General features: G+C 40.5%; 1 protein-coding gene across 3 annotated transcripts in view; it reads left to right on the forward strand.

The window, feature by feature from the left end:
* The first annotated feature begins 2927 nt into the window (after positions 1–2927).
* Positions 2928–18387, forward strand: part of LOC137281298 (chitin synthase chs-2-like) — a 32204-nt gene continuing 16744 nt past the window's right edge. The window contains exons 1-7 of one of the 3 annotated variants that reach the window (XM_067812464.1): positions 2928–3331; positions 3478–3686; positions 4600–5026; positions 8630–9591; positions 9878–9971; positions 14261–14430; positions 15959–16035. In XM_067812464.1, the coding sequence (XP_067668565.1) occupies positions 3577–3686; positions 4600–5026; positions 8630–9591; positions 9878–9971; positions 14261–14430; positions 15959–16035 (1840 nt within the window). In that variant the 5' untranslated portion in view covers positions 2928–3331; positions 3478–3576. Of the gene's footprint in view, positions 3687–4599; positions 5027–8629; positions 9592–9877; positions 9972–14260; positions 14431–15958; positions 16036–18387 lie in introns of all 3 variants that reach the window. The other 2 variants (XM_067812463.1, XM_067812465.1) reach the window with 2 other exon arrangements.

The raw sequence follows: 18387 nt of genomic DNA on the forward strand, positions 1-18387 counted from the left end.
GAATATTGTGTTGTGGTACAGCCGTATGAAAAGTAGATACAAACGTGAAATGGTCAAATGGTGCTCGAGCTTAACTCATGTCGTTGGTAAGGTGACGCGCACTTCAACAAGTGAGTTTGATTTCGTACACGTAAATCGTACCTGACTTCCATTTTGACCACCCTATCCACAGTTTTTACAGTATTACTCCACATCTTGAAAGTAACATATTGCGATATGATTAGTAAAATGACACATGACGTGACATACATTAAAGGTGATAGATTAGGGTTTTATGCAATATGGCAACAATATCACCACATTGAACACCAGAAATGGACTTCACACAATGTGCCCATGTAGAGAATCGAACCTGGGTCTTTGGCATGAACTCCGAACACTGAACAACACAAACGCACCATACAAGACAAAAATACCATGACTAAATGACAAGAGTAGACAGGTTGATGTATAAGTATCCAGAAAATGTATCATTACACAGTTTCCCGTTCACCGGAATGGTGTTTACTGCATGGACGATAATAGAGCTGAACTTTGGTATGCTTTTCCTGTTTTATTTATTCGATTTCAAGATAACACGTCCATAACGATAACAGCATACCATTCCTAAACACAGATCACAATACATCGAAATAAAGTATGTTTGTTCTTGGAGATGGAAATAAAGCGTCGCGTTAAGAGGAATGAATATCATGATCATGTTTAAAATATTTGTAGATACCAACCGAAGTGGATGAAACAATATATGCCACGTTGAGTGATAGCAGTGTAGGATCATGAAGCCGATATCTAGATTAACTTAGCCCGAGACGTTTGCTCACCTCTTTCTTTGTGTGTAGACCAACATTCCGGAGTAGATATATTTAATGAGGTCTCTTGAAGCTTGGGCTATATCAAGGGACAACTGGACACGGATGGACGAGGTCTTGTGTTTCACCGACACTTGATACTCCCTTCAATCTGAGAGTTCACTAGACGGGATATGAGTGAGTTGTGGAGACAGCACTGTAATGGGTTTTTTGGGATGGGGTAGTAGTCTAGGCATTAAAGACGTCTCTTGTGACGTCGACGAATTAGGTTTGATTCCCGAAATGGGTAAAATTTGTGGAGTCCATTTCTGGTGTCTCCCCTCAGTCATTGAATTATCTCTTTGGTGTGAAAGCTAACATGACACTGAAAGTGTGGAGTCCAAGCATGTGCCAATTTACACTCACTCACTCACACAATCATATCACTCACTCACTCACTCACTCACTCACTAACTCACTCACTCGTCTGTTCCTCTTCGTAGGGCAAAGACCGTCCAATACAGATCGTCAGATCCCCCTGGCTTCATTTGCGAAATATACCCTCTATGCATTTCAAACATAGAGGTAGTTATGAGAACGGGAAAGAAAAACTGTAACAAAGAGACGGAGGTAAATACAGCATCACCTTGACTTACACCTTAAGGACATAACATGAAACTAATAGTCGGCAACTAATCCACTTGAACAAGCATCTCCATAATGACAATGTGAAATTATACCTCTAAGATTAAGGTTTTCCTTAAATAGAACTTCTGTGTGAGAAAGACTTAACGCCCTCATGGCTCAGTGAAGCGTGAACCACATACAAGGAGCGTCAGATTACGTTGTCACAAGTGACTGCGTTTCACCATTGGAAAGTTATACCCTTGCGCGTTTCACTCCGTTGAGAATGAAAACATGTAAAGTATGCATAAGTCCTTTACTATAAACAGTTCACGATTTCTTTCCGTACACACAAAACACATCCCGGAAAAGTTGTGTAAATATATGGGTGTCTACACTGATGGGGGTGATTGCTGCTTGTTTTGTAACGAGACGTTTTCTGCTGCTGAGGGTACCCCTGAGAACGGTTAGCAAATTGCCTGTTTGGATTTTAAACACAAACGACTACGACCACGATGACGATGACGATGACGACGACGACGACGACGACGACGACGACGATGATGGTGGTGGTGATGATGATGATGATGATGATGATGATGGTGGTGTTGGTGGTGGAGGTGATGATGATGTAACGATGATGATGTAGAAACTCGATTTCAACTCTCAACAACTCGCATTTGAGGTCATTAGGTTAACAGTCACGTCATCAACTAAACGGGTACCCATGAACAGATATATGATGAGCACACAGTCACGTCACCATGCCTTAGGTCCGTTTTCGAAAAAAAAAAAGAATCCCAGGAAACAGGAAAAGCTAAAAAAAAAAATCTGCTTGTCGGTCATTCTTATGACCTTGATCACTTCAAGCTTGTACTTCCTGACCTCTCCACGTTGACTTGTGGCAACTTCACACCAATGTACCTAGTACAGACAATCCGACCACCTAGTTCCTTGCAGCCGCCTCCCCAGTACCCTTACCGCCGTACACCACTTCTCCCCTATACCACCACCCCCCTCCTCAATCACCATCCCCGAACGCCAATTTACAAATTACCTCACATCCATGTATCACACGTATATCAATCCCTTAACTGCATCGAGCCACATGCTGCGCCTATTGATAAACAGACAAATCCTTGCTATATAGCATTGAATTACATACACACATACACACATACACACACACACACACACACACACACACACACACACATACATACATACATACATACATACATACATACATATCAATATATATGTTATACTTCAAGCCAAGCTCATTCAACGATTATCATTTGTGTATGTAAATCCACTTTCGTGTCAAAGTTCAGAAACGTCAATTTGAAACGACTTCACAGAGGACTCTGATATGAATCGTGTCGGTGAAGTAACAGTGAGCGACAGCTCGTCATGCTCAAGCAATGGAACGCGACATCCGGGTTATCAGAGCGACGAATTTGTACAGATAACACAATATGGACCTAAACAACTCCTCTGTTATCAGATGTCAGTTTACATGGTTGTCAGTTCTTGGAAAAGCTCACTCCTGAGCGGAGAGTCATATATGTGAAACAGTGTTAGTGGCTGGCTGCGACTATCCTGGGTGCAATCGGGTGGTGTCCGTGGGAGACAATAGTCAGTTCTTTGGAACAGTCTGTCGGTTTCGTGTGTTCTGGGTTCAGTTAGGCGTGTCCATTGGAAACAATCGAGATTTGTTCTTAATTGGAACAGCCTTACCGGCCGCGCCTATCGCAGTTACAATCGGGCGCTGTCCGAGGGAGACAAGAGTGTTATTTGGAACAGCCGGACGCTTGCCTCTGTCCCTGGGTATCCATGGGTATATGCTATTTGAGGGTGGAGTCAATCTGTGGACCTACCCGGGGTGTGATCGGATAAAGTGCTTGTCGTGTCACAGGGTTTGTCGTGTCACAGACAGTTTGTATCGTCTTTGTGTTTATGCTCCAATGATTAATGTCTTTGAGTTAATAGTTGCATGTAATTAGTCATGTGTGAGTGCTTTGTTTAATGTTTGTGTTAATGTACTTGTGTTTGGATTCATTAGGTACCTGACGACCTGTGCTGGGATAACCAAGGGAAACTTCAGAGTAATACCTGATGATGTAGAGTTGGTGGTTTGAGACGCTACATCACATCCGTTACCATGGCAACGGGAACAGACAATCCCGGGTATGTAAGCGAGGAGGCTGACACCGTCAACAGGGTTTCATCGTATGATAATAACGTTCACAGCGGTCGTAGGACCTCCCCCATGTAAGTAATTTACGACTGTCATAGTTGAGATGGAGGTGGAGCTGGCACTGTCCCAAATAGCCCTTGCAGCACTCGATGTAATTCAAGTACTGGCCACAGCACAATGCATTTCCTGATTAGAACAGAGTGCATTACATCATGTTAGATTAGATAATGTTAGCTTAGCTTTGTACGAAGGTGTGATAAGGTAAAATAAGCCAATGTAAGCTAAGCTGAGCTAAGCTAGGTTGCATAAAGTTAAGGTAAGGTAAGGTAAGGTAAGGTAAGGTAAGGTAAGGTAAGGTAAGGTAAGGTAAGGTAAGGTAAGGTAAGGTAAGGTAAGGTAAGGTAAGGTAAGGTAAGATATTCTTAACTAATCTAAAGCATGTTAAGGTAAGAAAAGAATCGGTATGGTTTGGTTAGGTCAGCTTAACTTCTCTTAATTTAAGCAATTTCAGATGAAGTCATACCCTTTCATGTGTAAGTAGCTTAGCTTTGCTTGCTTTAATAAGCCTCCGCTCATACACACAGCCACATTGTGATGTAGGGTTTGATGAAGATATACTTGCGTGTATACTATATTACATACATGCGTGGCTAATGGCTAATTACCAAATGCCGCACAATAAACATGTAAATGTATTCAATTAATCAAATATAAAGTCGTATGCGCAAGAATAGCTGAAGTACTTTTACAATTCGCTGTCAGATTCACCGATTTCAAAACAGTGAGCTCACGAGGACCATGCCCCTTTGGTTAAAAAATGTAGATCCGTCTAACATAAATATTTTACAAACATATATCAAGCCTTAAAACAACATCCAAAAATAATTTATGGTAAATGAATGTTCAGTCTGGAAGGGGGTTTCGCAACATTGCATCACAAGCAAAGTTTATAACAAATAATCGATGGTCATTTTCGATTATTTTCAGAGAGAAAGCCAAGCCATGGGATATATTCCAAGAAGATGCCAAGACGAGCCTGTCAACTTCCTCGGAATACGAAATATGGAAGACCATCAACGCCATCGTCAAATTGTTTACGTACATCGTTTTCATTGGTCTTATTCTCGGTTCGTCCGTGATGTCCAAACTTTGCATATTCTATATGACGTACCATCTACCCATCCATGATCATTTTATACTTGGCAAAGAACAAATCAAAGACAACAATACGGCTCATAATGGGAACAACAGGGTACGGTTCCTGTTGAAACAGAAGGACCTGATTGTAGACATGAAATGGGTGTGGTCACTTATTCTCGTCATGTGGGCCCCCTATGTATTCACGGCGATGTCGTGCACGTGGAGGATGATCACAAAACAGAACAAATCGGTGCAAGTACTACCTGTCATTGTGGTGAGTGATACTGGAAAACATACTCAGAAATCATGTTTCATAGTACCGTGAAGAACCTATGTTAGAATTGATGTTCACACCGATTGTCTGTAAAGAGGAGCCATTTATGAATATTGGTGTCACACTTAAACTGTAGCCTGGGGAGTTGGGATTTGTATTTAAAAATATGTTAGCGGTTAAATATCAACCCAGAGGCATCGCAAACAGCGTTAACTGGCACGCCCTCGTGCTTATCTGACTACCTACAGATATTCATATGGATTGATTTTATTACTAACTTTTGTCGCCAGACGGTAGTACAATGCAACCCACGACAAAGAGTCCTGAAAACGTTTTCTGAAATAGCATTTATAAATATTCTATTATGTTATTCTCTCAAGAGAAAAGAAAGAATGACGTTTAGTATATTTCTTAGCCAAGATTACCATTTTGTACATTATCTCTACGAGGGGATGTCATTAAGTTTTGAGCCTTGCATCGAAAAACACAAAATATTAGTCCCCGTGAGTCAAGACATCTTTTCTGCCAGTCGCTGATGAAATCTCTGTAAAAGGCGCCATTTTGGTCCTCAAACCAAGCCTCAGTAGCAGCAATAAGCTCATTATCATCCTGAAATCTACGACCACACAGGTGTTTCTTGAGATTTGGGAACAGATGGTAGAGTAGGGGCGGGGGGATGCGGCAAGTTTTCGTACCCGCATTCCTGGACAGCAGCAGCTGCAACACGAGAGGTGTGTACTGGAGCATTGTCTTGATGTAGAAGAATACCACGTCTGATCTTGCCCCGGCGCTTCTCCTACATTGACTGTCGCACTTGCCTTAACGAGTTAGCGTAATATTCCCCATTCATTGTCTCTTCCTTTTGGTAAGTAATCTATGTAGATGACGCCTTTGCTATCCCAGATGACTGTCGCCATTACCTTCTGCACTGATCTGGAGGCTTTGAACTTTTTGGTCCTGGGAGAAGTGACATGTTTCCATTCCATGGATTCTTGTTTGCTCCCAGGATCATAGTAGTGGATCCAGGTTTCATCACAGGTTACTAGCCTAAAGTGAAAATCTTCTGGATTCTTGTTGTATCTGGTTAGCATGGAGTTGCTTATGGTGACCCTTGTTTGCTTCATTTCATCTGTCAGCATTCTTGGCACCCATCTTGCACACACCTTAGACGTGACGAGATGTTCATGAAGAATTGTCTCGATGGATCCGTGTGAAATGCCTGTGGTCTCCTCTATCTCGTGGAGTGTGCTTCGACTATTTTCCAGCACAAGTCTATGCACTCTGTCAATGTTTTCCTGACTAGTGCTTGTTGTTGGGCGACCTGGACGGGGGTCATCTTCAAGACTCTCTCTACCATGCTTAAATTCATTGACCCATCGTTTGATGGTAGCAGATGAAGGGGAAGACTTCCCATAAACCGCTGAAAGTCTTTCTTCAATGTTCTTCGCCGAGTTTCCTTCAAGAACTAAAAACTTAATTACTGCTCTATACTCAATTTTATTCATTTTCCCTGCCGTGGTGTGCGTGCGTGTGTGTGTGTGTGTGTGTGTGTGTGTGTGTGTGTTTCTGTCAATGTGAGCTGTTCCATAACTTCTGAGAGTAGGATACCCAAACTCATATATCACATCAGCTACATCCCAAGGTTCAATGTCGTACCATAGGCTGTAACATCTGGGTATGAAAAATGCTCAAGGCTCAAAACGTTTTGACATCCCCTCGTATGCGTGATCTACGTTACTAATGAATTAACAAAGTCTAGAACACGCAAATACCTTGTTAAAATCTCAAAATGATGTGAAATAGCTCAAAAAGTAATGAGGAAAATGTGTTAAAGCTAAACAGCAGGTTACTCCAGATTCCTTTACAATAAAAACATAATTAAAGTTTATATCGTTTAGTTCTTTTAAGGGCGTAACCTACCTGACCTACATATAACAATATTTAACATAAAATACTGGACGTAACCGACATAGCGAGGCAGATGCTTCAAGAGGATACAGCAAATTGCAGTAATATGTCACAGATGATACAAAAAGAACAAGACAAAAATCCCTGTGATGCAATGTACGAGATGACATGTGATCTACTTGGCAGCGAAAATACATTCTTTTCTTATAGAACTAATACCTATCGCTAATACAATACGCACTATATAAAATCCAGCTAATGACTTAATCAATGCATTTGCTAGGTTATGTTTCTAAGGCGTCTTGACCTTGGTAACGAAATTACATTAAAGTGAACATTCTTAACCTAATCGGACTCCCTCTAACAATGCTATCCTTCGATACCTTTCCATGGCATCTATAGGTTTTGTTTCATCAATACATAATATTCATTTGTTTGTAATAAGTTATGATAATAAGTGTATTATGATAATAAGTGTATTATGATAATAAGTGTATTATGAGCTACAGAGCTACCATACAATGAGGGGTAACAGAGATTACCAAAAATGTTACATTTTCCGAAGTTCTTCATTATCCCCATCTGTGCCCTTTCCAAGAAGAACATTGTATTGATTTGTGGTCAGTAGTAGCTGAGATTATGCAAAAGGCAAAGTTTTATTCCATATTTGTTTCATGTAACATTATGATGATTGAAACTAAATGGTAAGGTAGATTGCAGATGGTAGTAACGTGGATTCCATGATTTTTGTTTTCAACGAGACATCTATGAGATTTATTTTTCCAAAGTTACAAGCTGTATCCCACCAACTGTCCCTGGTTCTGATGGAGAGTGTTGTACTTATAAAAAAGGGGAACATCAACCTTACTGTAATTACATTTATGTGTTCTTAGTCTGTGTTATTCGATTTGTCACACAAATCAGGTAGATTACAAAACAAAGTCTGAAGATGCCTGCATTTGTTATAAGACTGAAACGGGCCAGGGGAGTGTTCCCTATTCGTGATTTGTGCACACAGTGTTCCATGAGTTGTTACCAGTTAAAACTTATTCAAAGAAAGTCAAGACTTCGTTTTCCATAAAATATACTTTGGCTATTGGTTCCACTCTACAGAGGATTGGTGTTCAGCTACACGCACTTGCACTAAAAGGCGACTATCGTTATCGGGTGGTCAGCCTCGGTGACTGGGAAAGAATCAGTGATCATGCGGACAATGGTCACGACTGATGGGTGAAATAACAGACACAGGCAGCTATTGATTGTTTGATCGGCATTTTAGGTGTCAGTAACGAAGCAACCAACTTATTGGGTAACTCATGACGCGCTGCAAGTACGCACTTGCACGTTTATTTTTAAATACTTGAACACTTCTGGTCAAATATCAGTGTCTTGTGAGATTGAGATCCGGATTACAACTGGCCTTCAGCAATTTATACTTTATGCGTATCAGCTGACACATGTCAGTGTAATCCAGTTACGTAGACCGGTGTTCATCCTGCTGACCACTGGATTGTCTGATCCAGATTTGATTATTTGCAGGCCGCGACTATTTACCTGGAATAGTGTTGGGTGAGTCGTTAATGAAATTGTAAGTGCAAGCTCCTTAAAGGACAAGAACTACACTGTACTGCTGTGGTAATCCCGTTTGTTTCCATACAAATATAACTGGTACCGATGATGTCTTTCTATCTCCAGGCAAGCCTCGTCGAGATCATTCACTCCATCGGCCTCTGCGTCTTTGTCTTCCTCGTCCTCCCAAACGTTGACCCGTTGCTCGGTTTTTTTGTGACGTTTAGCGTAGCTGTGATTCCTGCGATCTTCAGAATATTTGAAAGAAAGGAACAGAATGGCAATGCTGACACAGGAAATGACTCCACGCAATCAACAGCAATGAAGGTCGTGAAGGGAGTTTTGAACTGCGTCCTGGCAGTTGTACACATAACGACTGTTGCCCTGTGGGCACTGAGAACATACACCCAGCAAGACAACATCACAAACGCAATTCTACTTCCTGTCAGCCTCGTTCTGATATCGGTCACGTGGTGGGAGAACTACGTGAGTGGAATCAAAGGTTTGGCTACAATACGACGTAACATCCGTGAACAGAGGGTGAAGATTGATTTAATTACCTCCGTCATTAAAATAATTACTACACTTGTTGTTCCGGCTGTAATCTTTGCTCCTGGTGGCGATGACTGCGCCGCAACTTTTTTCCTTACAAAGAAGAATGCTACAGGATGCTCCATATATGGGACGATGACTCTTGAAGATGTTAGAGATGCAACATCTTCATGCTCTGCGCAACTCCCTTTTCTGGTAGCTGCAGTGTGCATTCTGTGCAGCGCGGTGTGCTACGGCATGTCCAAGGCCTGCTGCAAGGTGCGTGCACAGATCCCGTGTTTTTCAGTCCCAATGTTGTTTTCGACGCCTGTTACGTTTGGTCTCATCCTGCTTTCCTACTCCGTCAGTAATATTAATGGACAGTTCCTGGGCTGCAGCTTCGAGTGGGTGCAACCAATTCCAGAGTTCTCAGACTTCCTGCTGCAGTTTACCGTGGATTACTGGATTCCGATCGGCGTGTTTGGGTACATAACCTTATTTTGCATTGTCGATCATATTTGGCATCCGAGCGACGAGAGACTGGCCAGGACATACAGGTAGGAGAACTGGTATTATTTCGTAATATATGATAAATTCTCGACAGTCAATATCCAGTGTGTTCGGAGACCATGCTTTCCGGGCTATCTTGCTTTGAAACACTATACTTATGCATACGTGTACAGATATTTACGGATATGCCGATTCGCTGGTTTGTAAGTGACATTAAAGAGCGGAAATATTTCTCAAAATGTATTTGCCGTAAAGCACTTTGTATTTTTCACTTGTATAAGTTGTTAAATCCAGTGGCAGCCCAACTCATAAACCCAGTTACGAATATTACAGGTTATTTGCCAAGCCGCTGTACTGTGGAATACTGCTTGACCAGTCACTGATCCTGAACCGGAAGCGTGTGAAGGAAGCCCACATAGAAACGAAGGTACGTGAAGTATCGCCATCAATGACCAATCTTGATGATGAGAGTGAAGTATTGCTGTCAGTGGTCATTCTTGATGAGACCCGAGAACATCTGGGTTAGAATTTATCATCAGTCAGCCATGTGTCTCGTGAGAGGCGACTAACGAGATCGACTGTCAGACTCGCAGACTTGATTAATGCAAGTCATCGTGCCCCAGTTGCGTAAATCGGTGGTCAACTGTTGATCACTGGATTGTCTGGTCCAGACTGTTATTTACACCACCATGATATATCTGGGTTACTGCTGAGTGCGGTGTAAAACTAAACCCACTCACTTTCTCACTCTTGATAATGAGACATTCTGCGTGTTCATAATGGTTTAAGGAACTGCTCTCGATGTCAAAGGCCAGCGTTTAAATGTGAATCCCAAATACTATTACAGAACCTTCCAAACATAGGTATAAAAACAAACCGACTCATCTGAAGATTTCAATGTCTTTAACGCTATTTTTGAAAGAAACAGAGAGGAAGAGAGAATACACAGTAATGTGTACCTTGTTCATGTGAGTGCAGTGTGTGAGACCCTCATGCAGCGTGTCTTTTGGTGTTAGAAGGGTGAAGTGCGGGTACGGGGTGGCAGAGGAGACTTATATGGGAAGTCGAGTGTTTGTAATGTGTCATCAAGTGTTTGGAGGGCGGGGTATGTGTGAAGGGTTATGGATCGGGGTTGACAAAATGTATTGTTGAGTTGGTAGGTCGAGTGTTTGTGTGAGAGCAGATGCAGCATATCGTCTAGTGTTTGGATGGCAGGTGTATATGAGGAGATTTGGATCGGGGTAGACCGAATGTATTGTTGAGTTGATAGGTCAGAGTAGACACAATATGTCTTCTTTTGTAATCTTTGAGGGGTGTATGGGATATGGATCAAGGTATGCGCATATATTGTTTGTTTGGTTGGTACAATGTTTGTGTCTTCTAATGCTTGGAGGGCAGGGTGTATTCGAGGAGATCTGGATCGGGTAGATATGATGTATTGTTGGGTTGGTAGGTCGAGTGTTTGTGTGAGAGCAGATGCAACATGTCTTCTAGTTTTTGGATGGCAGGCTGTATTTGCGGAGATTTGGATCCGGGTACACAGAAAGAGTAACTCGATTGGGAGTGCTTTTGTAGACCCTTCATAATTTCTAAAGTTATGAAGGTGGAGTGTCATGTGAAGGATTGGGAGCATGGAGTTATATGGGAGGGTTGTATAACTCTAAATCGATGGGGGTGCGGTGTACATTTTGGGTTTGATTCAGTATGAGAGACGCACCTATACCTATGAGGATATGCCCAGTCTGCACGTTATCCCTGGGCTGTTGGTCTGTGTGTGGGTGTAGCTGCTTCATGGGTTAACGTCCATAGATTACCCGGATGTTTTGAAGCACAATATTTCCTTGTCCTGTCCACAGTGGTGTGTTATGTTTCTTAGAGTCTTCCCTGTAAATCTTATTGAATTGCTCAGCGTGTTACTGTCACGAGAGGCTTTTACACTCTTCAAAAGATTACAGCTGTCTTTGTCCTTTTGAAAAACGTTTCAGTTCCACAAGATACGTTTAACGGTTAACTGCCTTTGCCGTGGGTAAGCTTTGTGAACGAGTGACCTAGTTTCACATAGCAGACTAGCAATACTCTCGTCCTTTCGGCAAATGGTTCAGATGTTAACTCCTGTATGAATAGGGTCGGTAGCCTAGTGGTTTAAGTCCTTGCTTGTCACGCTCAAGACCCGCATTCGATTCCACAGATGGGTACAATGTGTGGAGCCCATTTCTGGTGTCCCCTGCAGTGGATTGCTGGAATATTACTAAAAACGGCGTAAAAGCGCACTCACTCTTTCCTTTATTGAGTTGCTGCATGGTTTGAATTCATTGAAGTGATCTTAGTTTCACCAAATATTCAGCTATATACCATTCTGTATTCTATATACCATAGTGTTCTTGAAGTGATCGTAGTTTCACCAAATATTCAGCTATATACCATTCTGTATTCTATATACCATAGTGTTCTCGTCCAGTCTGACTAAAATAATTTTTTACTAAGAAGTGAGTGAGTGAGTTTTACGCCACGTTTGGCAATATTACAGCAAATTCACGGCGGGGACAATAGGGCTTCATGTGTTGTACTAATGTGGGGTATCGAACCCTGCCCTTCTGTGTAAAGAGAGAACGCTTAAACCACTAGACTACCCCGTGGCCCTGACTCAGGATTCACAAGGATCTATGATTCATCTAGTTCCAACATTACAAATAGATTGAATCATTTTATTTAACTCGAAATTCAACACAACTCCGTGGCTAAAGCCAAATACCTACATTTCTACCCGTACACCCAAGGTTTGCTTTATTGTCGTGAATGTAATAAACTGCAAGGTCGGGTTGACCATAAACAATGCCAAGTACGTGTACAGCCATTGGGAGCTCCTTGAAGTCCTTGAGAGTCATACATTTATCTTACTGACTTCAGCTAATAAAGCGTAACAGAATATTTATGTGACCCAGCTCGGTGTGAGTTGTTTGTTTAGTATAGGCTACATTACTCGGCAGTCCGATAGTAGACAACAATAGGCCTCTATAACATATTCAAATCTTCTTAAAGTGTCGGTTTAATAAATATAACCTTTATTTATCTGAAAGTTTGTTGTCTTAACCCTGATGAAAAGTTATCTGTGTCATGGGACAATCTGGAGGGGCATACCATCAATCTACTTTTCGCGTGTCACCTAACTGAAATGTATTTCACAACGTAGGGGCCTTGTTTTGGGCGACATAAAATATCAACCAGTCAATCATCAAAACATGATTTAAAAAATAGAAAACAGAAAAACGACCTATCGGTCCTATTACTTATGGGATGCGAAAAAAAACCCATCAACATTGGTTATTTTTTTATTTTGCCTTGCCAGTAATATTCGAAAGCTTCTTAAGTTGAATGAACGATGGATTGATTTTATGAGCAAAGGTCTACACTTGACAGTATAGTCGTGACTTGATATTCAATGAATATGAATGGTTTTTATGAGGATATGGGTCGTTCTTTTGGGATATTACGGTACCATCTAAGGGGATGGGAGCAGAGAGAGAGGAATCGAGTTCCCGGAAATGTAAAGAATACAGCCCTTTCTGTCTACGTTCTGAATATTCAATCACGATTTGACAGAGATTTTTATTCAACATTTTAAAGGGTGGCAATAAGACATTAAAACGTATCTGTAGCTATTTATATACGTCTGTTTAACCAGTGTAAGAATAACACTATTACGTATGTTCCTCGTAAAGTCACAGAACATTTTTCCTGCTGTTACTGTCACTTTACTACGCACTGCTCATGCGCAGATAAATTACAGTCGTTAGTAATGAGCTCCATTAGCGGACAATACCAGTGGAGCAAATGTGTGTTAGGTCAGTAATGAACAAAGACATGTTATTATCTGCCCTTGCCATTTCATAGTTATCTCTCTTTCCGGGTACTCGATTCCTGGAAATGGGACTCGATTCCAGCTGTAACGGATTCGAGTAACCGATTACCCGTTCCAGCCCTACCAGATATTGTACCCATCTAGGGGTTCGAACCCGCGTCTTCGGAGTGACAAGCCATCGTTTTAACCACTAGACTACCCCCAATGCTCCTGGTACGAATCACTGACATAGTTTCAAGCACTGTAATTGAAAAAAACTTGAATTTAGGTATTCGGAGTGACAAGCAAACACTTTAACAATTGTGCCACCCCAGTTAGCTCACATTAGCAGTGTTATCTATATTCTCTCACCTGTAAATAATTACCTGAAATAGTTACCCTTTTGGGCATTATGTTCAAAAATAGAACAGACTGAAGCAGGTACTTTTGATTACTTGGCCATGTCCTATACTAAATCTACTCTCTGAAATGAACATGTTTCACAGAAGTAACAGTTCATAAGTTACAATCATAAAATATATGAAACGTAGTTCAAAGACTGTGGCATTCTTTACATGCCATATATTCCGGATTTGCATATGCGTTCATGGAAATATTTGTTTCAGGATCTGTATTACAGAATGACACACACGCATCATAAGAAAATGGGATTCGAACTCGTCACTTTATGGGCTTCACATAATTGCGACACAATCTGAGGTGTAAGATCATACCTACACCTGTATCCCCTTCATGAGATAAATCTTCTTTCATCAATTTGTGTCACGGAGCGTTTACGTTAATAATAGTGCTAATGGTTTTGTCAAAGGGTGAATACTTTTAGCTCGTACTTTGATGATACATGCCATTTGTTTCAGGAGAAAAATGTATCACGAGTGAACGTTCCTCACCTCGGCGACAGTGATGTCTTTGACTTGAGGGACACCACCAGTATGAGGAAGGACGACACCCCTATGATCTATGTGTGTGCTACCATGTGGCATGAATCGGAGAATGAAATGATACAGATGCTGAGATCAGTGTATAGGTGAGAATATGAGCTGTATCAATGTATACACCGCCTTCGAAAAAACCGCCTGCCCGGAGGCCCGATGCCGGTTGTTATTGTATCAGGCCGGCCGGTTTAAATATTTGCAGGCCCTTGTTGCCTTCAGTAATTTTCTGATTTTTATTAACTGGAATGTTTTCTCATAATTGTTCTATTTATTTATTTTTTTTATTAACCTTCGGGAATCATCCACGGTTTGTCAAGTTAAGATAACTTTATTTTTCACTTCCTGATACTTCGGCTTTCTGATCGTAGGAATGTGAACAGTGTAGTCTGTTTTGTTTTTATTTGTTTGAATTTAAAGAAATGGGCCTGCAGATTTTCATTCAGGGACTGTACGTTTTGAAGCCTGCAGGCCCCGACTGGCAAATTAAAGTATTGCAAACGCTGCGTATACACGTGACACACGCAGTGCCCGGAGCTCTATACCGTTCGATCAGCTGTTTATGAGTTCACTTTCACCACTTTATTTATATATTTTATACATTACATCGTTTGCACACTCAACATAAACATAACTAACCATTTTTAGAGCAGTTTTAACTCTGTCAGATTATGTTTCACTGATTTTAAAAATCCAGCCGAGAGGCAGACGCCATTTTGTTTACATTTCACATAGTGGGTAGCGATCTTCATAACAAAATGACATGATATTTTGTAATTTAATATGGCGGTAGGATAAACACGTTGTATGCTTCTTTCTGGGTTAATTCGGTCTGATGTATGCCTCTTTGTAGCAGTGTTATCCCTCGCCGGTAACGCTGTTCCAAAGAGACGCACACCTACAGCCGAGTGATAACACTGCCAGAAAGAGGCGTACATCAGACCGCATTAGCATCTAGAGAAGCATACTATCTCCTTTGTTTGAACACATAAGTGAGACAATGTTTTATTCAGTGCAATCTGACCTGCAATGGACCTCATGTGTGAAACATTTGGACTGGACATCAAGCTTTCCTAATCGTTACCTGCATTCAAGTCAAAACTCAAGACGCATATATTTTTAGGCTATTATTCGTATACTTTTTACACGCTATCATTCGAAGACACTAATTCATAAACTTCACATCCTGCCGTTATTCACAGGCCTTCTTCCAAGCTCTTATTCAAAGGTTGTATTTCATACTATTATTTCATGTCGTTTACTTTTTCTTACATTTTATTCGCCTTGAGTAAGCACATTGTGGATGGATGCAGTGCTCTATTAATAATCTTCAGCATTATTCTGTATACGGCCAAGACTTAGATTTTTATGTGTATCGAATTATCGAATCGCGACATACAAACGTTTCTAAATGCAATAATGAATAAAGTAAGCTGACATGCTCTGATGATCTAGGTGGACCTGCCAAACAAGTTCACGTTCAAACATAATAATGCACGTTTTTATACACGATCAGTTGTCATCCTGTGAAAAAATAACCCCAAACTTCTGTGTCTAAAATATGTTTTAAGGACAGAACTTTGGTGATCCATGTTTCAACATTTTGAACATATTTCTCCCCAGACTGGATGAGGATCAGAGCGCCAGGCGAAAAGCCATCAAAACATTTGAGACCGATATTGATTACTACGAGTTTGAAGGTAAGGAATATTCGAACTAGTTGACCTCTCAATAGCAGCATACGACGCCTCAAAATGCAAATCAGCATGGAAACTTTGATCCCGCTGGTCTGTTGATACTTTTTCGGATTTTTCTACGTCAAACATTTGATCGCTGACATGTTGATGCTTAAAGATACAGATTAACTATGAGTCTTCGAACTAGTTGTCATGTAAATAGTATCACACCACATTCAAAACTAAACATGAATTATTTGATCGCTAGGCTGTTCTGAGTGTTCATACTAACGGATATTGATCTCAAGGAGACTGAAGAAAGAATCTAAAAAACTAGTTGTTCTACCAGTAATATCGCGCACCTTCCCTATATTAATTAAAAGGGCACTGATGCGGTGCAATTTCCGTGGACCGGTTTAAACTTTTGTTATTGTTTTTCTCCCCTGAGTACCCGGATGATATCCCAGAATTCGTGACTGGTTTGTGACCTCTGCTGCGCAGTCCGTATGCGCAATTGAGAGTTTAATTATGGACAGATCAACTAAGGTGAAGTCATTTTACTTCATTACGAATGCATTTTGAAAACAAATGAAACACTTTGAAGGTTAATCATCTGCCAGTGGTAGAAATGGTAAAAAACTATTAGGATGGAAAAATAACGAAGCCAATGTACGTCTCTATATTTTGTCTCATAACCCTAATTAGTTTATTGTCATATTTGTATGATTTTGAAAATTAGTAAAAGAATACACGGTCTGTTTGTACTTATAGTAAATTTCTAACATGACTGTAACATTTAAACATTGTATAGACTGCCAATGTGGATCCTATTTCACACACATATGCGATCTAGTGTGTGTTTTCTGTCATATAGATTCTTCTGAATGCTACAACTAATATGTTAAAACAAAATGCAAATAATGAATGTAAAACAGACTAATTTTATAGCAACAATGTCAGGCTGCTACCTTGTTCAGGAATGTATCCATCAATATCCACATAAAAGAACGATATTCCATTCATCTGTAGCTGGTAAATAATCTTGCTCTATGTCGTGTGTCTTACAAAAGTCTAATTTGCGAAAAAATAACACATCGTTTTAGGTCTTTCACATTGGTCAAAACCTGATAAACCTCTCATTGGTCACCAAAGAGAGCACACCTGGCAACTAACTGTATGATGTCCGCCATTCTAGGTAATTTAGTTAACCAATAATGAGCAATCAATCAACACAATGGTGGTTAATTCTTTGAAGGGAGGATGTTGTTTTTACACTCGCACTTTACGACAGGGTGTAATCAGTATAGATTAGTACAACACACAGTGCATTTTGACAAATCCACTGTAGAAGATAAAAGCAATTAATCAATCAGTGTGTTATCGGTTAATCCTTTGATCAATGTTGGTTTTAGTAACTCAGCTGATAAACCCTCTTGCATCACTTACATGCACATATTACATAAAGTAAAATACATTTGCCACTACAGACCTTAATTTATAATGTTGAGTATTTACTCCAGACAGGAAAAATGCCAAAAGGGAACCTTTGTTGAGTAACCTGAGTGGTGTTACCACTAATTATACCTGTCATAAATTCATTAACTGACCATCAAGAGAATGATGACAAATTACACGTGTAGGTTTACACCATCAAACGCGGGTTACAGCAAGAAAGATGTAATCTCAGTGTCGCATGCAGCCTGAAAACACCGAAACTGTTTTGAGGATACCAACGGAACTTCGTTACATAAGAAATACACACAGGCATTTGCTGTATACTTGGGTAAATAGGTGTAATCATTTTTTTTACGTAAGACAATTTTCAGATTTCTCTACCAATGGCAAAGTCTTGGTTTTTAGTTTACGAATACAAATAAATCAACTGTGTGTTTTTATTATCATAGATAATAAACCAGGGTAGCTACCATATCTACCAAAATGTACGTATGATATTTGCTATCACAGCTGGGGAAACACTCAAAACTATCTAAATATAAAGCTTTCCATTCTTTCGGATTGAAACAAACGGTTTGCCACGTGCCTGTAGACATCATATTTTCACATGACATAATTAAATACTAGTATCGAGGTGAAAAACACAGCAATAGGATCGAATTGGATCAGTCACTATACCATCCAAGCATCCGAAAAAAACAAACTACACTGCTGGCATATTTTGTTACTTTGTTATTTTGTTGTTTTTAAATAATGGCATATGATGGGTATCCAGCCTCCTGACTGTTTAGGTGAAGATATTCTCCTAATATGGACCGGACCCCAGTCCCTTTGTCCGTCACGGTCGAGGGAGCGGGTGCTGACCAATTTGCAGTTTGGTTTTGCAGTTAGACCGTTGGCAAGAAACATTATCCGCTCCGC

The sequence above is a fragment of the Haliotis asinina genome, chromosome 4 (genome assembly GCF_037392515.1).
Source record: "Haliotis asinina isolate JCU_RB_2024 chromosome 4, JCU_Hal_asi_v2, whole genome shotgun sequence".
NCBI classification, from domain to species: domain Eukaryota; kingdom Metazoa; phylum Mollusca; class Gastropoda; order Lepetellida; family Haliotidae; genus Haliotis; species Haliotis asinina.